General features: G+C 42.3%; 1 protein-coding gene across 2 annotated transcripts in view; it reads right to left on the minus strand.

Moving 5' to 3' along the window:
* VPS35L (VPS35 endosomal protein sorting factor like) overlaps window positions 1-16,074 on the minus strand; it is a 479,692-nt gene that overhangs the window by 161,785 nt on the left and 301,833 nt on the right. For both annotated transcript variants that reach the window (XM_078665104.1, XM_078665105.1), the window contains exon 25: window positions 11,618-11,695. In XM_078665104.1, the coding sequence (XP_078521230.1) occupies window positions 11,618-11,695 (78 nt within the window). The remainder of the gene's footprint in view (window positions 1-11,617; window positions 11,696-16,074) is intronic.

A 16,074-nucleotide genomic window follows, 5' to 3' on the forward strand; every position in this document is an offset into this window, starting at 1 on the left:
TCATTTGTTTGCTGTAACACTTTTCATCACCACAGCATATGAAGCTCCCTCCTCCATAGCCACAGTAGGGGGGGAAAGCAGGCAAGAATCTGGAGAGGTAATCAGTCCATTGACCTCACCCAGTTCCCCCTTTTCGTGTTCAGGTTGGTCTTGTGAAGGGTTCAGCGACCACTCTCAATCATCCTCTATTTATAGCCCTTCAAAATAAGGCTGAGGTACCGACCTAGGACTCAAGCGTACTGTCGGCGCCGATCACACTCTGGGTCGTCAAGGATAAGATTGAGGCTTGTGCCAGAGTCTCTGTGTCAGCGCTTTGGATGGCCACAGTGTCACGACCGGAATCGGTTCGGATCCATGGAGGGGGTCATTGGTGCAGGGGCCGGCGCTGCCAGCGTGGACCCCGATAGAGGTCCCTGAGCCTACGGGGCCCGAAGGCACACTGGCAGGGTTAGGCCGCCCAAATATAGGGCACAGGGTGTTACAAAATACCTTTATTCGGGCAGGGATCGTTCTGGCTCACGGGAAGGTGGGAAAGCACGGATCTGACCCACACGCTGGCTCAGCCAAACGAGGCCTAGAATGCAGAGACTAAGCCAACTGACAGGGAGAAGCCAAAGCATGCTTCGACATTTTGTGCTTCTTACCTGACCTACTCAAAGACTTCGAGTGGGAGGACGAAGACTTAGGGCTTTCGAAGTGGTGCCTGGACGTTCCTCTCGACTGGGACCAAGAATGATACCTTCGGGACCAACGATGCAGTGCTGAGCGCTGGCCAGCAAGTAGCTTTAGGGACCGCTCCATTAAAGCTTTTGGAGCCATGGCACGACAGTCGGAGCACGACTTCAAATCGTGTTCGGGCTCCAAGCACCTAAAGGCATACCAGGTGTGGATCCATTATTGACATAGCGCGGCGACAGGTGCCACACAGCTTGAATCCAGAAGCCTTATTGGACATTCAAAACACCAAAAAAATCATCAACGAAAAGTCGTAAAAAGCCTGTCAAAAAGTGACAGAGGTCAGCTCTCTTCACAGATCTGTGCTAACTGGAGTGGAAAGTAAATAAATGATGTCAAAGCGCTGCGGTGGCACCTATATCAGTGAGGCAGACATCATAACAGTGTAGAAGCCACCGTCACCATCAAGCAGCCCAACTGATGCCAACTACAGGCGTGGAAGGGTATTGCTCAAAGAAAAATCTTCCGGATTCAGTCTGACAACTGGGAAATTCAAAGGTAAGGAATCTGCGGCTAGATGTCTCTATCGAGTATGTTATTTATGTGCATTTACAAATAGATAAGATTCATAACTATCTATAAATTGATCAACCTGTTTTAGCACTCAGTGGAACAAAGAAAAACTTTGTTGTCTTTAGACTAAAATTGTAAGGTGGTAGCTGGTTCTTGCCTTAAAGAAGAGGTCTCTTCTATTTTGAACTCAATCCTCTATTTAAAAGCAGGGCAGCAGCTTAATGCTCTGCTTCACAAGTTGTATCCTTTTTGATAGGCCAGGTAGCTCCATTTTGTACAAGCATGACGTGATTTAGTCTTTTCATGAGTTTTGTCATGAGAATAACAGACTATGCAGAATTGCAGTCAATAATGCAGGTCCATATTAGTGATCTGATGAGCAAGTTTAATTACTGAATAGACAAAAATGTTGTGAGGCTCATAACAAGCCTATGGTGGAAGTTACGTGCCATATCTTATCCATGCAACTTATTGCTTGAAAGACAGAATATAGTCAAACCAAACACCCTTATTAGGGCATTAGGAAACACAAGCTGCAGTTTCCATTAGCTGTTAAGATTTTCATGTAACGTAATGCAACCCACTGCAGTGCATGGATTGTAACTTCCATGAGTGAAAAAGTGATGTATGTAGCCTTGTTGATGGGTATATCCATGGAGGACATCTGTTGAGCTGCAACTTGGGACTTGGTGCACACTTTAATAAGGAATGCCTGGGTGATCACAGAGTTAATGGGTGAGATGGGTGAAATAAGGTTCAGTCATACTTCTCCATCAGCTCTTAATCTAGAGGCAACCCTTCTGCTCCTCACACATCCACATTTTTTATTGCCACGTATTTGTCTTCCTACCGGAGGAATCTGCAAGAAGAATCAATTGGATGAACAAGTTAACTCTGTGTAGTAACACTTTTCTAATGGATACTCAGCCCCTCAATTCCCTTCAAGTTGTGCATGCCCTCCCTCTTCCTTTTATTCTGAGAATTACTGGCTGGGTTGCGACTTTCAGGTCTTAGCTCTCTACCTCTCACTAGCCTCTGCTGTATTAATTTATGACATCATGGGCAAAGGCGGCATGTTTTACTTCCACCTGCATTAAATCTGGTTACTCCCATATGGCTCAAATCACTGAGAACGGGGGCCTGATTTTGAGTTTGGCGGACAGGTTACTCCATCATAAATGTGACAGATATCACATCTGCTTAATTACAAGTGTGTTATATCCTTTGCCACTTGTAATAAGGAGGATGGGATATCAATCCGCCAAACTCTAAACCAGACCCTGAGTCTTGAAATTTAGGAGACTGCTTACTAAAACCCATAGACTAGTGATACCACCCCTAATCTAGTGTCAAAGAATTTTACTTGATTTTGGTGGTGGGTGGGTGCCCTAAATACCCAGTAACAATGTCGACATCCAATTCAATTTGGATACCCAGCATCATCAAAGGCACCCTCCGGCCTTAAGCAGGAATTCTTATATCATTGGGCACTTCCATTACATATGGTAATATTTACAGCTGAACAACAGCCTATCAGGCACGGCCAAAAACCTGCCTTCAAAGCCACCTTGATAAACCGTTTTGTCACTTCCCAATCAGAATCGTCAAACTCACAGTTTATGGCAAGACTAGAGGTACATAATATGCTTTTCTCTCCTTGCTTTATTAAACAGTAGCTAAACTAAAGGAACAAACTACAGTTGCCATGAGACACTCTGAAGTATAACCAATAAACAACGGACAAAAGTAGCACAATAAGGGTAAGTCAGTCCATTAAGTAAAGAGTCCTCCTGTCTTGCTGCTCACAGACAAAATAAAAATTATAGGTGTACTTCTTACTATTTGCTGTTATTTTTACATTTGTAGCAGTTTTAGGGTTGTATGCATGTCTAACTGCTTGCAAGGAGTATTCATAGTTTCATTTTCTGTTTTCCTCAGCGACTTCTGGCAATTCTTTTCACCCTCACCATCTAACGTGTTTCTTTAATTTGACAAGTTGCTCGCCAGCGCAGCTTGTCGTTAGACTGTTGTTGGAGCTCCATCTCAAGCAGTTCCCTGTCCAAGATTCGGCTTCACAGTTAAGTTGTCTGTTTCCACAGTCCCTGCCTTCAACATTTGTTAACAATTATTAAGGCTTTGCTACTCATTTAATAGAGGGCAAAGGTTTGACCTCGTCAAGACTTCAACCACATTGTGGTTTACCATAATTGCAAGATGGTGACATTCATTCTTCTGAGAAGCTCCTTAATAATAGTGAATTGTAAGGCTCTTTTAAAGTTACTTGACACCTATCTGATGGTTTATATTCATTGCTTTTAAAAGAAATTCCTTCAATTTAAATGGATTAGTCTAAATTAGCAGTTTGGACTTTCATCAGCACCTTGGTGCCTTACAAAAGAAATAAATGACTCATCTTGATGCTAAGCTCACCGGATTTCAGACTAATAGCATGCCACAACAATACTCTATTTCTTGCCCAAGATCCGTTAGTTTTTCCACAACTGCTATCAACTGGGACCCAGTTATAGCAACAAAGTTATCCTTTCGTAACAGCATTCCAAAGTAGGCGGAATACAAAGGGAAATTTCAAATTCTTCACAAATTAATATTTTCCCTTAGACCACATTCTCGAAATGTAGGTCTATTCGTTGTTTCAGTTCCAGCAGTCTTCCCTGGGCCATTGCATTATTATATTCTTCAAAGGTTGTCGTTTTGTCACCTTCAATGCGGCCTAGTCTATATGCATATATAGTTCCAATCAATCAAGAAACTTGATTAGAACTTCTGTGGGGATCAGACAACCTAGACGCTTGGAAGAAAAGAGTGATCTTTGCTTATGCCCCAGATCTAGTATTAGAAACAGATGAAAGATCTGTTCGTATTGCCACAACTGCTAAACCCTGTTGTTTAAGTAATCTTATGCTAGGTCATTTCTTTTCCCTTCTCTACCATTTAGCTTTCGTGCCTGGACACTTCCGAGTAGCCGTGCCCGTGATAAATGGAGGCTAACATAACATAACATAACTGGTACCCAGTTATAGCAGGACCTGGGTTTTATACTGAATCATATAAATACCCAATCTTATTACCCCAAAGTGGAATTTCTTGGTTTCCGTTAATGTTTAGTAACCTCGTTCCAAAGTAGCTTGGATAAAAAGGGAAATTTCACATTCTTCACAAATTAATGGTTTTCCCGATGGGCTCACCACGGTCTCCAATTGTGGGTCTAATAGTTTCTTTATTTCCAGCAGTCCTCCCAGGGCCAATGCATTATTATTATTTTCAAAGGCTGTAGTTGTGTTGCCTGCAATGCAGCCTGAATACGTAGTCCCAACCAATCAAGAACCTGGATTAGTATTTCAGCAGGGACCAGACAACTTAGATGCTTGAAATGGAAGAGAGATCTTTGCTTATGCCCCAGATTTAGTAATAGAAACAGATGAAAGCCTGTCAGGTGGGGGCACGATGTGTGGCCAATTCACAACTGGAAGTACATGTTGGGTGCAGGAGTCATCCCTGCATATAAAGTATTGAAAGATGCTTGCAGTTGTTTTGCCATCAAAAGTTTAGCAAAAGACAAAATATGCTAAGCTATTCTTGTTTAACAGGTTTCAGATCAATTATTTAGGAAGTACGAAACACAGACCCCTCCCATACCCTTCCAAGATCTGCTGAGTGTTGTCTCCAATGCGAAATATCGGTTAATGCAGAGTATCTTCCAGGCATCCTAAATATAATAGTACACTGATACTCTAGATATTCCCTAGACCACAGACATAAGCGGCTGCATCCTAACCATATTAAAAAAAAACTTTATTCCCCATCAGTTCAATATCAACACACCTCTTTTCTTCCTATCCTTTACTCCTTTTCAGCTGGAGACGATACCATCAGGCTTGGCTGGCCTGGACTAGCTGGTGCTTGGACAAATGCACAGATCCTCTTGCAGCTCACGTGAGTCTTGTTGTAAACGTTTTTTCTTCATTGACCACTCAAAGTAAAACCTATAGAACAGTTAACACCTACTGCAAATTCATCCCTGTATATCCTAGTTGATGGAAGACTCACTGATTAACATCCGTTGGTTTGTTATCATCCTCTTCCAAAATATGACAGAATACAGCATCTTAAATGTGGTTTTAAACGTGTTTATTTCATGATCTGACAATGTTGCTTTATTGCTACAAATGCTAGCTGCTTCACTGACAATGTAGTACTTAATTTCAGTCAGCTTATGTTTATTTCACACAATAATGTCCAAACGGTTTTTTAAATAGCATTTCTAGAACAGGCCATAACTTAAGAACTGTATATCATCCTTACTTTCCAAGTCAACCTAACTTGTTTGTGGGAACAAGTCCAGGGATATATGAACTAAAACCCGAAAATGTGAGAAAATCTTCACCTTCCCAACTCCTGATCTCATTGGGGAAAGCAATGAGCTGGTTTCTTCTTTAATTATAGCTTCTTGCTTGGTTTTACCAGAATTGAGGTTTCCTCCTTTGAGGTCCATTCTACCAGAGGTTCATTGGCTTACAAAGCCTTCTGGGGTAGTTCGAAGCTTGAAGATCTTCTCACATCAGCGGATTGGTCAAATAGTAGAATTCTGTACATTGCATTGTAAGCCAATTTCTCATATTTCATAAGAAAAGTCTTAATTTTTTTAAAGACACCAACACAGGTATTATTACACCTCTGGAGACACAACTAACCTTTCCTCCCTAATATGTTTCAGCACCTATCACTCAGCCATCTTTAAATTACATCATCTGCTACAGGACAGCTGACTTAATTTCTCTCAACCTGAATCTCCAAATGACCTCTTTATCTACTCAACACAGATATTGAAGAATTCTGAGAGAGTTGCAAATGCAAAGTTTAAGTTGTACAACTTATCTCAAGAACTGTGCATGCTTAGTGTGGCTGCATTAGTTTTGTTTCATGTCCTGATTGCTCACTATTGTTGACTGTTCTCACAAGAAAAGAGGACCTATTACTCATAGCCAAATGTTATTCCCAAACTGCCGTATTATGTTTGGGATACTTCTGTTACAGTTTATCGGTTACATTTACAACACAAATGTGCGCCTCAGATGCTTACACTTGGCACTATGACGTAATTAAAATAAAATATTGATACCTTTCCATCTTTCAAAGGTCCAAACACCGTAAAATTAGGTCAAAATTCTAGGTATTGTCTCTTGATGAGGTAAAGACTTTCACAATGTGCTCTCAGAGCATACTTCATGAAATTAACTTTGTAGGCAGGTTCTCACTATGACATTTCACTCATATATTAGTGTTTGACTACTGCTGGGGAATGAGGCACCCAATGAATGGGGCCTTTACTCAACTTACTATAGAGTAAGATAACATCTTTCTAATACATGAATGTTTCAAGATTTTTCCACATGTAGTTTTGTGTGTTTCATACACCATAGTAATTGTTTATGTATGAAGTGTCATGGTGTGTTTTTAAAATATAAATAGTCTTGAGACACCATAAGGGTTACAAACCTGAATGAACTATTGATGACAGCTTGCCAACTATAACCACATTTTAGCCTGTCATAATTTATTCTCTCTCTACAGGTGGATTTTTTTTTCCATATAAACATATTTCCAACGATTTATCAGTTTGTTAGTCATCTCTGCACAGATTCACATGAAATACATTTCACACCTCATATATATGTACCAGTATGTTTAACTGCAGAGTAGGGTTAGTGGAACTAGGCATTATGGGTCCTGGTAAAAGCCACAGACCCCATATGGTGCTCCTGATAAGTGGCTGAAACATGTTGACCAGGGGATGAGAGAACCAATTGTTATTTTTACAACAGGCAAATTCATAAAATATCTCCTTCACAAAATCATATATCCAGGAAAAAGATCCCTGTGTGTATCACTGAAATCCATCTAGAAAATCTTTTTGACCTTCTAATGGAGCAGACCCCAGTGATGAATTGTGCCACTTCAGTGGGTGAGGGCCTCGCATACATTGAATAGTTATACCTTCTCATTTTAAGATGGACCAGTCTTATCCATCAATGGCTTAGTCTCTACTGCAAATTATTACGGTTAATTTGAGGCTCTATTGTATATCTGTGATTGCTCATTTAATTTTGGGACGATATATAATCTGGGGAGGAAATGTGGCCTAATGGTCAGAATGGCCGACTCTGGAACTGGCATATGGTCAACATTCTGTGATTCTAGGCAAATCACTTAGGGCATGATTAAGAGTTTGGTGGTCCTAGAGCGGGCAGCCAGGCCAGTGCCCCACTCCAGGACCACCAAACTCGACCACCGGCCAGATTACAAGAAATCTCATGGTCTGGCGGGTGATCCTTTGTCGTTCCCACTGCGGTGCCGATTAAAAAGACACTGCAATGGAAACGCCAAAGCCCGTTCCTGCACGGCATGGACTGGTGCAGTCCATGCCATGCAGAAAAGGGGGCGACTGCACACAGTGGGGCACAACATGTGCCCTCTTCATGGCACACCATGGCCCTGAGGCAACAAGGGGTCCTGTAGTCCCCTCCCCCACAATTCACAATTTTCATGGCGGGCTCCCTGCAATGAAATCCGTGGCAGAGAGGAAACTCATAATATGATTGGCATATTGCGGCTTAAAACCACCGCAACACCAAAAGGGATCTTTGATCCCGGCAATTGCGGTGGCCCCATGGCGGTCAGACTGCTCAACTTTTAATAGGGCAGTCAGACCGCCTGTGTCTGCACGACCACCGTGGCTACGGTGGTCCATTGGACCGCCATAGTCATAATTAGGCCCTTCATTTCCCTGGGCCTAATAAAAATAAAAGGGTGAAAATTATTCTGTGAAAATTAATCTCCCCCTTGGACCAAGTCTGTGCTACAGAAAACTGCAAAAGAAAACAACAGGCCTCAATATAGCTCCTCTTTCATTCAGTTTTCGGTTATATTTCCCAGGTTATATTTCCACGGTCTCATGGGAAGAAGAGAACGTTTGTCAGTTTCTATACTGCAGCTGTTATTTAATAAGGCAAGAAAAGGAAAGCAAAATGCTTGCCTCTAGGTCTTCAATAAAATCAAGGACTTTCATTTCACTAGCACTAGGAAAACTTGAATCCTGTTCCCATTTTCATCTCCCATCCATGACACACAAGGCAGATTTTCCTCACAAATATAACAAGCATTTGCAATGCAATAGGTCTCGCATTATTTAACTTTGAGCTATTATTATTGTAAATGGCAATGTTTTTTGCTTTATGCTATAGTTTTCTTATGTACATAAAAAGCTACATATAAAGTATTTGTTGTTAAAATTATTTATGCAGTATTTAAAGGCAAGCATTACCGCCTTCGGGTAAAGTGCGTGCTATATAAAAATGCATAAATACATGAATAAAGAAATACCGCCTTCGGGTAAAGTCCGCGCTATATAAAAATGCATAAATACATAAAAAAATAAATACCGCCTTCGGGTAAAGTCTGCGCTATATAAAAATGCATAATTAAATAAATAAATACATACCGCAAAACATCCTCGTTACTCTGCCGGCCTGCGACCAGGAAGTCAGGCAGGCCGGCGCGACACCCGGAAACAGGAAGTAGGAGGGCGGGAGCCTACGCCGCCTCCCACGGAAGAGCCGCGATTGGAGCCGTGTTGGGAGCAGGGAGCACCGGAGCAGGCAGGAGCCTACCCTGCGCCCCGGTGCCGAAGGAGGGAAGAAGAGTCCTGCTGCCGGGCCTTGCAGCTGAGGAGAGGAAGCCGGTGAGTGCGTTGCTGAGCGGCGGGCGGGCGGAGGGAGAGGAGCATGTAGGCGCGGGGGGGAGGCGGGCTGTGTATGTGTGTGTATGTGTGTGCGTGCGTGTGTGTATGTGTCTTGGAGTGCGTGTGTGTGACTGTGAGGGAGGGGGTGTGTGTGTGAGCGAGTGTCTGTCTGCGACGTGTGTGTGTGTGTGTGTGTGTTATGCGCGGTAGGCTGGGAGGGCGGCGCATGCGCAGTAGGATGGGAGGGCGGCGCAGGACGGAACGTGCGCGTTCACGCAGCCAAATCCGACTGCTAAAAATCGTGCCAATTTTGTGTCCCTCATTCCCCGGCATCCGACGGCTATAGAGTCTCTGTCCCTGTTCCAGGGCGAGACCTAAAAAGGAAGGAAAGTCTTAATTCTATTTAGGATAGAAAGTATTATCCATCCCAAAATTATTATTTCAGGCATATTGCACGGAGTTATTATGCAATATTTATTGTGATTTGTTTAAAGTATATGTATAGAAATCTTATAGTTTAGGAATTGAAAAAATTCCTTCACTTCAATAAACAAATTACGTGTCTAACAAAAGGCCTGCACAAGTTGAAGACCTCTGTAGGAATTTAACTGGTAGTCAGCCCCAGATCTGCAATCCGGTTATCAGGCTGCTTCAAAAAACAAGCACTGGCAAAGCCGAGCGGTCTGGCTTTACTGGGACGACACATGCTAACACGGGTATGCGCAAATTGTGTTTACATGTTTCAGCAATTGGAAGCCAGACCTATTGATTTTGGCAAAACTAGGCATCTTGAGAGTGAGTTGCATACAACTGGCTTACTACAGGTTGTTACTAGATGTCCCAAGAGTGAACAGCCCAAGCCTGTAGTACCACAGTATCTAGGTGACTCAAGATTACAAAAAACAGCAGCTGTTGTTTAGTACAATGCGATACAAAAGGTACAATGGCACTGCAAAGTATCTGTGATATAATTTAAGAAATATGTAAGAAAAATGCAGTATTTACATTATCAGGGCCTCTGGAATTATGAGGCAGGGGAGAGAAATTATGGCAGGGTTAAGTAAAATATGCAGAAAGAAAAGGCAAATCATGTGGCGTAATGCGGCAGAGTTTGTGATTACTACATTAATTTGTCATTTTTACTCTGTTTGGGCATTACTTGTACCTCGTTAGTACTAGTTTAACACACCAAAATAGCAATATAAACAGTAGGTGACCAGTCCACCTCTGCAAAAGGCCTTCTACTGCAAGGCAAAACGTGCTGCTGCATTTTAGTAACATTTGCACAGTTTAAGCTAGAAACAAAATGTTTTGTTAAAATCTACATATTATGCAGTAGATGATGGATTATGACGCAAATTTAGAACATTTATAATTATACGAAAAATGCAGCAACTGCACAATGGCATAATTCCCAGGCCCTGATAGTAATTCAATTAATACAGAATTGTATGTAAATGCTGGGTAATATTTGTCAGGTGTTATTATGAAAGAGAATATTTTATTTAAGAAGCAATTGTTCTTCAACACCAATATGATTTAAAAATACCATAGGACTCTTAATATAAAGCATTTACATGTTAAGTTTTTATTTTGTACATTAAGGAAGAATTAGCTCATAAAACAGAATATACTGCCTTTAGAGGGAGAGACCTAAACAGGCTATGCTGTTTTGGTCACAATAAAACGTTGTTTTGTAAAAAGGGGTGCCAAGGGTGCACTGAGACACATAGTTTGCAGTTCAATGTTTCACCATCAAGTTGAGGAGAAAGCTGCTTGATTGATACTAAACCTTAGCTTTGCTTCGGTCCTAAACACGTTATGAGCTCATTAGTGCCCACACTGTCTTCAATAAGGTCCATACTTTGTTAATGCTAGGGAGGAATAGTCTACATTCTTCTAGCACTTTGTAGGAAAGAAAGCAAAATACCTAACGACAGAGCCACTGGAATTATTCGGCAGGAGACGGTCAAATTATGTGGCAGGGTTGAGTAAATTATGCTGCGAGAAAAGGCAAATTATGCGGCATAATGCGGCACATTTTGTACTCTTATTATTTCATTATTTCATCATTTTTTAACTTGCCAACACTGTCTTGGCATTGGTTGCACCACATTAATGCTAGTTAAATACCCAAATATAGCAATAGGCAATAGAAAGGTGACCAGTCCCACTTTGTACAGGGCCTTCCACTGAGCTGCAGCACGTATCACTGCATTTTTAGTAACTGTTGAACCGTTTAAGCTAGAAACATTTTTTTGTTAAAATCTGCAGATTATGTGGCAGATGATGGATTACGTGGAAAATCTAGAATTATCCGTAAATAGCCGCAACTGCACAATTTCAGTGGCCCTGTATAATGACTGCATAATCTTTTCATGAACAATCACAAAGGCATATTTTAATACTACTTGAATCATTTCAATTACAAGCTGCTGTGCTCAGGTTAAGACATTGCCATTGTTGCCTTACCACTGAAACAAAATACATTAGTGCACTTTCTTTCTATAGTGCATCAACTTCAAAGTGAAAGAGAAATTAAGCTTCACACAAGCATAATGTAAGCAGCACAAAACATGGCCTGCGAATGCTAGGCAGTTCACGACGTACCCGGACAAATGCTGCAGTCTTTCTGGAATGATTTCCCTTCATCACTTTCCGGGTTTCCATCGCCAACTGGTTCACGCTCTACAGAATGAAACAGTTTACGCCATTAAAATGCGCGAGTAAAAACAAATCAGTCTGGTTGCATATGTCCAACGCAGCTATACATAAGTAGTTCTGCACTGAAAAGTATATCTCAAAGACAGCAGTATGGTATAACATAAACATGCCTTATGCATCACCGCTTGCTACTGACTGATTTTGGAGATCCAGAGATACACATGGGAGCCCAACAGTTAGCTCCTGGCAATGGAACATCTGTGGAAACTGATAGTAAAAATTGTCGTTTCTTCCTCACAGACACTGCAAGGACAGAACAACTGCAGTGATTAACGAAGTGGCTATGAAAAGGAGTGCCCTGTTCAAAATGTGTTGAAGAGGGCCTGATAATGTCACTATAATGCATGAAAATACTTAAGCTGCAGCAGTATGTTTTAGGTGCAAAGAACATATTATGGGATGATTATGTACAAGTCGCCCATGACTCTTAAAACCAGCTCAACGCAAAATGTAATTATGGTGCGAATAGGAGAGATTTAGAATGTTGTCTTAGCACAAGAGCACCATCCAGATTTTTGTTTATTCACAGGAAGAGTGTTCGAAAAATTGGTTGCTTTGAACAGCCCCAGGTTCACTTTGTCGTTGAGTAACCGCTCACTGTGTGGTAGATAAAATCAAAACAATTTATCAATAAACTATTGGCTAATTGACTAGGCAGAGCACCTGCACTTTTTATAAAATCTATTAAGTGTATTTTCAATCACTTGCCATCAAAGTATTTCTGCAATAGTCAATTAAGACATGGGCCAGACTCCTACCCTTAATTTGATATAACATGAATTGCCCATAATGCCCCTAAACTAAAGACGGGTCATTGTAAGCTGCAGTCAGACTCCTCTCATAGCATCTCACAGGATATGGTGGAGTCCAGATAGTGTGGGACAAGTCAGAGTTTAGAAAGCTGCCATCTGCTGTGACCCCCTTTTTCCATCACAACCGGTTTGATGAAGCCCAGTAATGATTAGAACAATTTTGTACTTCAAGCAGCTGGTATTAACACCACCACCAACATCCACATTTTGTGCACTAAACATTGATTTCTAAATGGTGTAAGAGCATTCGTGTCTTAAGAACCAGGGCCCAAAGATCAGCAGGGAAGGCGTTTAAAGTCTATGCTCAGAACAACAAATGCATGTATTCTAAGGTCTTTATAGTTACCTAACAATGTGATGCAGCAAAGACTACAACAACAACTGTCCAGCATCACTCTATAGAAGGTGAGAATGATATTGGAGCGAATGAGATGAATCACATTAAAAGGGCAATGGTACAAGTGATTAATACAGTTAGTGGTCTTGGGCAAGAGTTGACCATTCCTCTGAAAGTCCATGCTCACATCAGACAATAGCTTTTGAGCATATTATGAAACTAGAGAACCACAACTATGGGTTTCCCTAACCATGCATGCATAAACAATGAGGTCTTAATAATGACGTAATTTAGTGGTAAAGGCATGAACAGTAAAGTGCTATGGTCGCAAACCCCCTCCCCACCGCCCTAAGCTACAAACTCCCCTCCCCTCCTGAGGTCAAAATATCCCTACCCCCTCCAAACCCCTACACTGTCCCCTCCCCCTGCCCGGAGGCCTAAAACCATGACCCTCAACCTAACCCAGCCCAGCCCTAAAAACTGCCCGCCCTCCCCTAAGCACTAAAAACTACCCTGACTACCCCTTCTCCTCCCCCTGCCCTGAGGTCTAATACCCTAACCCCTAATTTTAAAAAACTTCCCCGACCCTCCCCAGTCCTAAAAACTACTCCAACTCCACCCCCCAGCATTGAAAACTACTCCTGACCCCTCCGCCCTGAAAAATATCCCCAGCCCTGAAGACTAGCCCCAAACCCCCTAAGCCAGAAAACTACCCCCAATCCACCTCAGAAAACTAACCCCAACCCACCCCAGCTCAGAAAACTAACCCGACCCACCCCCAGCCCACCAAACTACCCTGACCCACCCCAGCACAGAAAAATACCCCCAACCACCCCAAGGCCCACAAAACTAACCTCAACCCACCCCCACCCACAAAACTGATCCGACCCACCCCCAGCTCAGAAAACTAACCTGACCCACCCCCAGCCTAGAAACCTACCCCGACCCACCTACTAGCCCAGAAAACGTCCCCGACCCCCCAAGCATACAAAACTATCCGACCCACCCCAGCACACAAAACTACCCCGACCCACGCCCCAGACCACAAAACTACCCCAGACTGACCCCAGCCCACAAAAATACCCCCAGCCCCACTTACCTCACCACAGATGTCTCTCTGCGTGGTCTTCCTGCTTCCGTCCAATGCAGCCAGCAGCTGAACTGCGCATTGCCTTACTCACGCACATGAGGTTAAGGCAATGCATGTTTAAGACAAGAGTGGTTAAGCTTGCTGGGTCGGAACACTCGTGGTTTAGACTGCAGTGTTCCGACTGTTTTCCTAACTATGGTGATGATGACAGGTCATGTTTAAAAGGCACCAGATATAAACGGCATCCCACTAACCAGCACAGAAGTAGTAGCAATGGACTCTGAATAGAGGATGTTTTTGTTGTCTATGATCAGTTGAAGCCTACATAATGATGCAGGGTTTTTTAGGCCTTGGTGGCATGAAGTCAAGGAATTTAATTAATACTGCTGTCAATTGTTGAAGAGGTTGCAACTTGATCACACAAAGTTGATTGGATCTTCAATAGCTGCAAGTTGGTCTCAGGAGGGGTTATGGTAAGCATTGAGCTTGTTGAATATCTTTAGTTAGACTTGAACATTATGTGGTTTTGCATTTCTGATGGAATCGGATTCTTTTTTGGGGCACGAGCTGCACTTAATGCATTTCTGGAGAGATCCCCTTTGCGGACTGTCGATTTGTAGGGCATAAAATTGCAATGGTATTAGTGTATACAATATGTCGATTTTCAACATATTGTTCCATAGTGACAAGTAGGGACAATGGCTATGGCTCAGTGATGGAACACCACTGGTATTGTGTGCTGGCTTTGGTACTATGGGTATATTCGATGTATGGATAAAATGGGGGTTGGGCGCTTGTAGCCTGCATCTGCTTTTTGATGGGTATGAATTGAATGGTTGTAGAATCAACTGAGCTTCTCGGGTGAGGTGTTTTAGAGGGCTGTGTTGTGGGTAAAAATAAGGTTAATAGTTAGGAAAGATGTGTGTATGGGAAGGAGAGGGGCTGATTCCAAGTATAGATGGAACTGAGTTTAGTGCTATTGGTGGAACATCAGTTTGGGTATCAAACCTGAAAAAAGTCACCAAGGTAATATAGGGGTGGTTTGTTGAATGGCCCGGAAGAGTAGAAGTCAAGAACAGTGTAGTCGAAAGAGGCGGCCTAGATTAGAGTTTAGTCAATCAACACACTTGTGATGGTGAGATGCTGCAGTGGTTATAGTGGTATTGGACAACCATTCCTGCTTGGCTCATGTTTTCCTGTAGGTCTGAACTGAGGTGGCGAAGTGAGCTAAAGAATGACGATTGATTCAACCCAGATCTGTGACTGGGGGTGAGTGTCTGAAAAGTTTCAGCACTCCATCCATCATCTCCTTGTGTTTGCTTTCTGGTAGATGTGGACAGGCACCTTTAGTGGTATGCACTTGTATTAGATTGTTTGGTATTCTTCGATAGGCTCATCAATTCTGGGGAGGCTCACTGTAGCGAGGTGAAGAATACCATTCAGGTGAGTTGCATGTTTTTTGGATTACTTGAATCAAGAGATGATCCTCAGTTCAGATAACCTTTTGGTCCTGGTTAGACCAGGACACTTTAAAGTTTGGATTTGTCCACGGTTTCATTTCATTAGGATGTAGAGACTGAAGTACTAACTGTATCACAATACAGCATAAACCTATGTCTTTCACATTACAATGTGAAGCCGCCCTTACTAATCAATTCCGATGTTTGCCTTTTTTGCCCTGTAGGAGGGGGGCAGTGGCAGTGGCTTCTTCAAAAGAAGACCAAGGAAGCAATTAATGGATGTCAGCACAGGCAGGGTAGGGGTTGATATTTTCTGCATTATTCATCTGATTCTCCCTGTGGCACAGAGGCTCCTGATAGTAAGAATCCAGTTCAATGCAAAATACAACTTCCAAGTTCAATTTTGAGGAGCAAGAATGGTTTCTTAATTCCTATGATTGCTACAAGATTTACTCAGATTTATGGTGCCTAGCCGGGCTCACTATTCCTTGTCGCTTGTGTCAATATAGTTAGATTATTTGTAAGCATTTCACAGAGAGCAACAACTAGTTATAAGAGGCTTCAGTTGCTTCACTAGACAGTTACTCAAACATCTAGTCTGCGAGACATGCGAAGATTACTATGTCCATACTTAAATAATCTGC

This window comes from Lissotriton helveticus, chromosome 10 (genome assembly GCF_964261635.1).
Source record: "Lissotriton helveticus chromosome 10, aLisHel1.1, whole genome shotgun sequence".
NCBI lineage: Eukaryota > Metazoa > Chordata > Amphibia > Caudata > Salamandridae > Lissotriton > Lissotriton helveticus.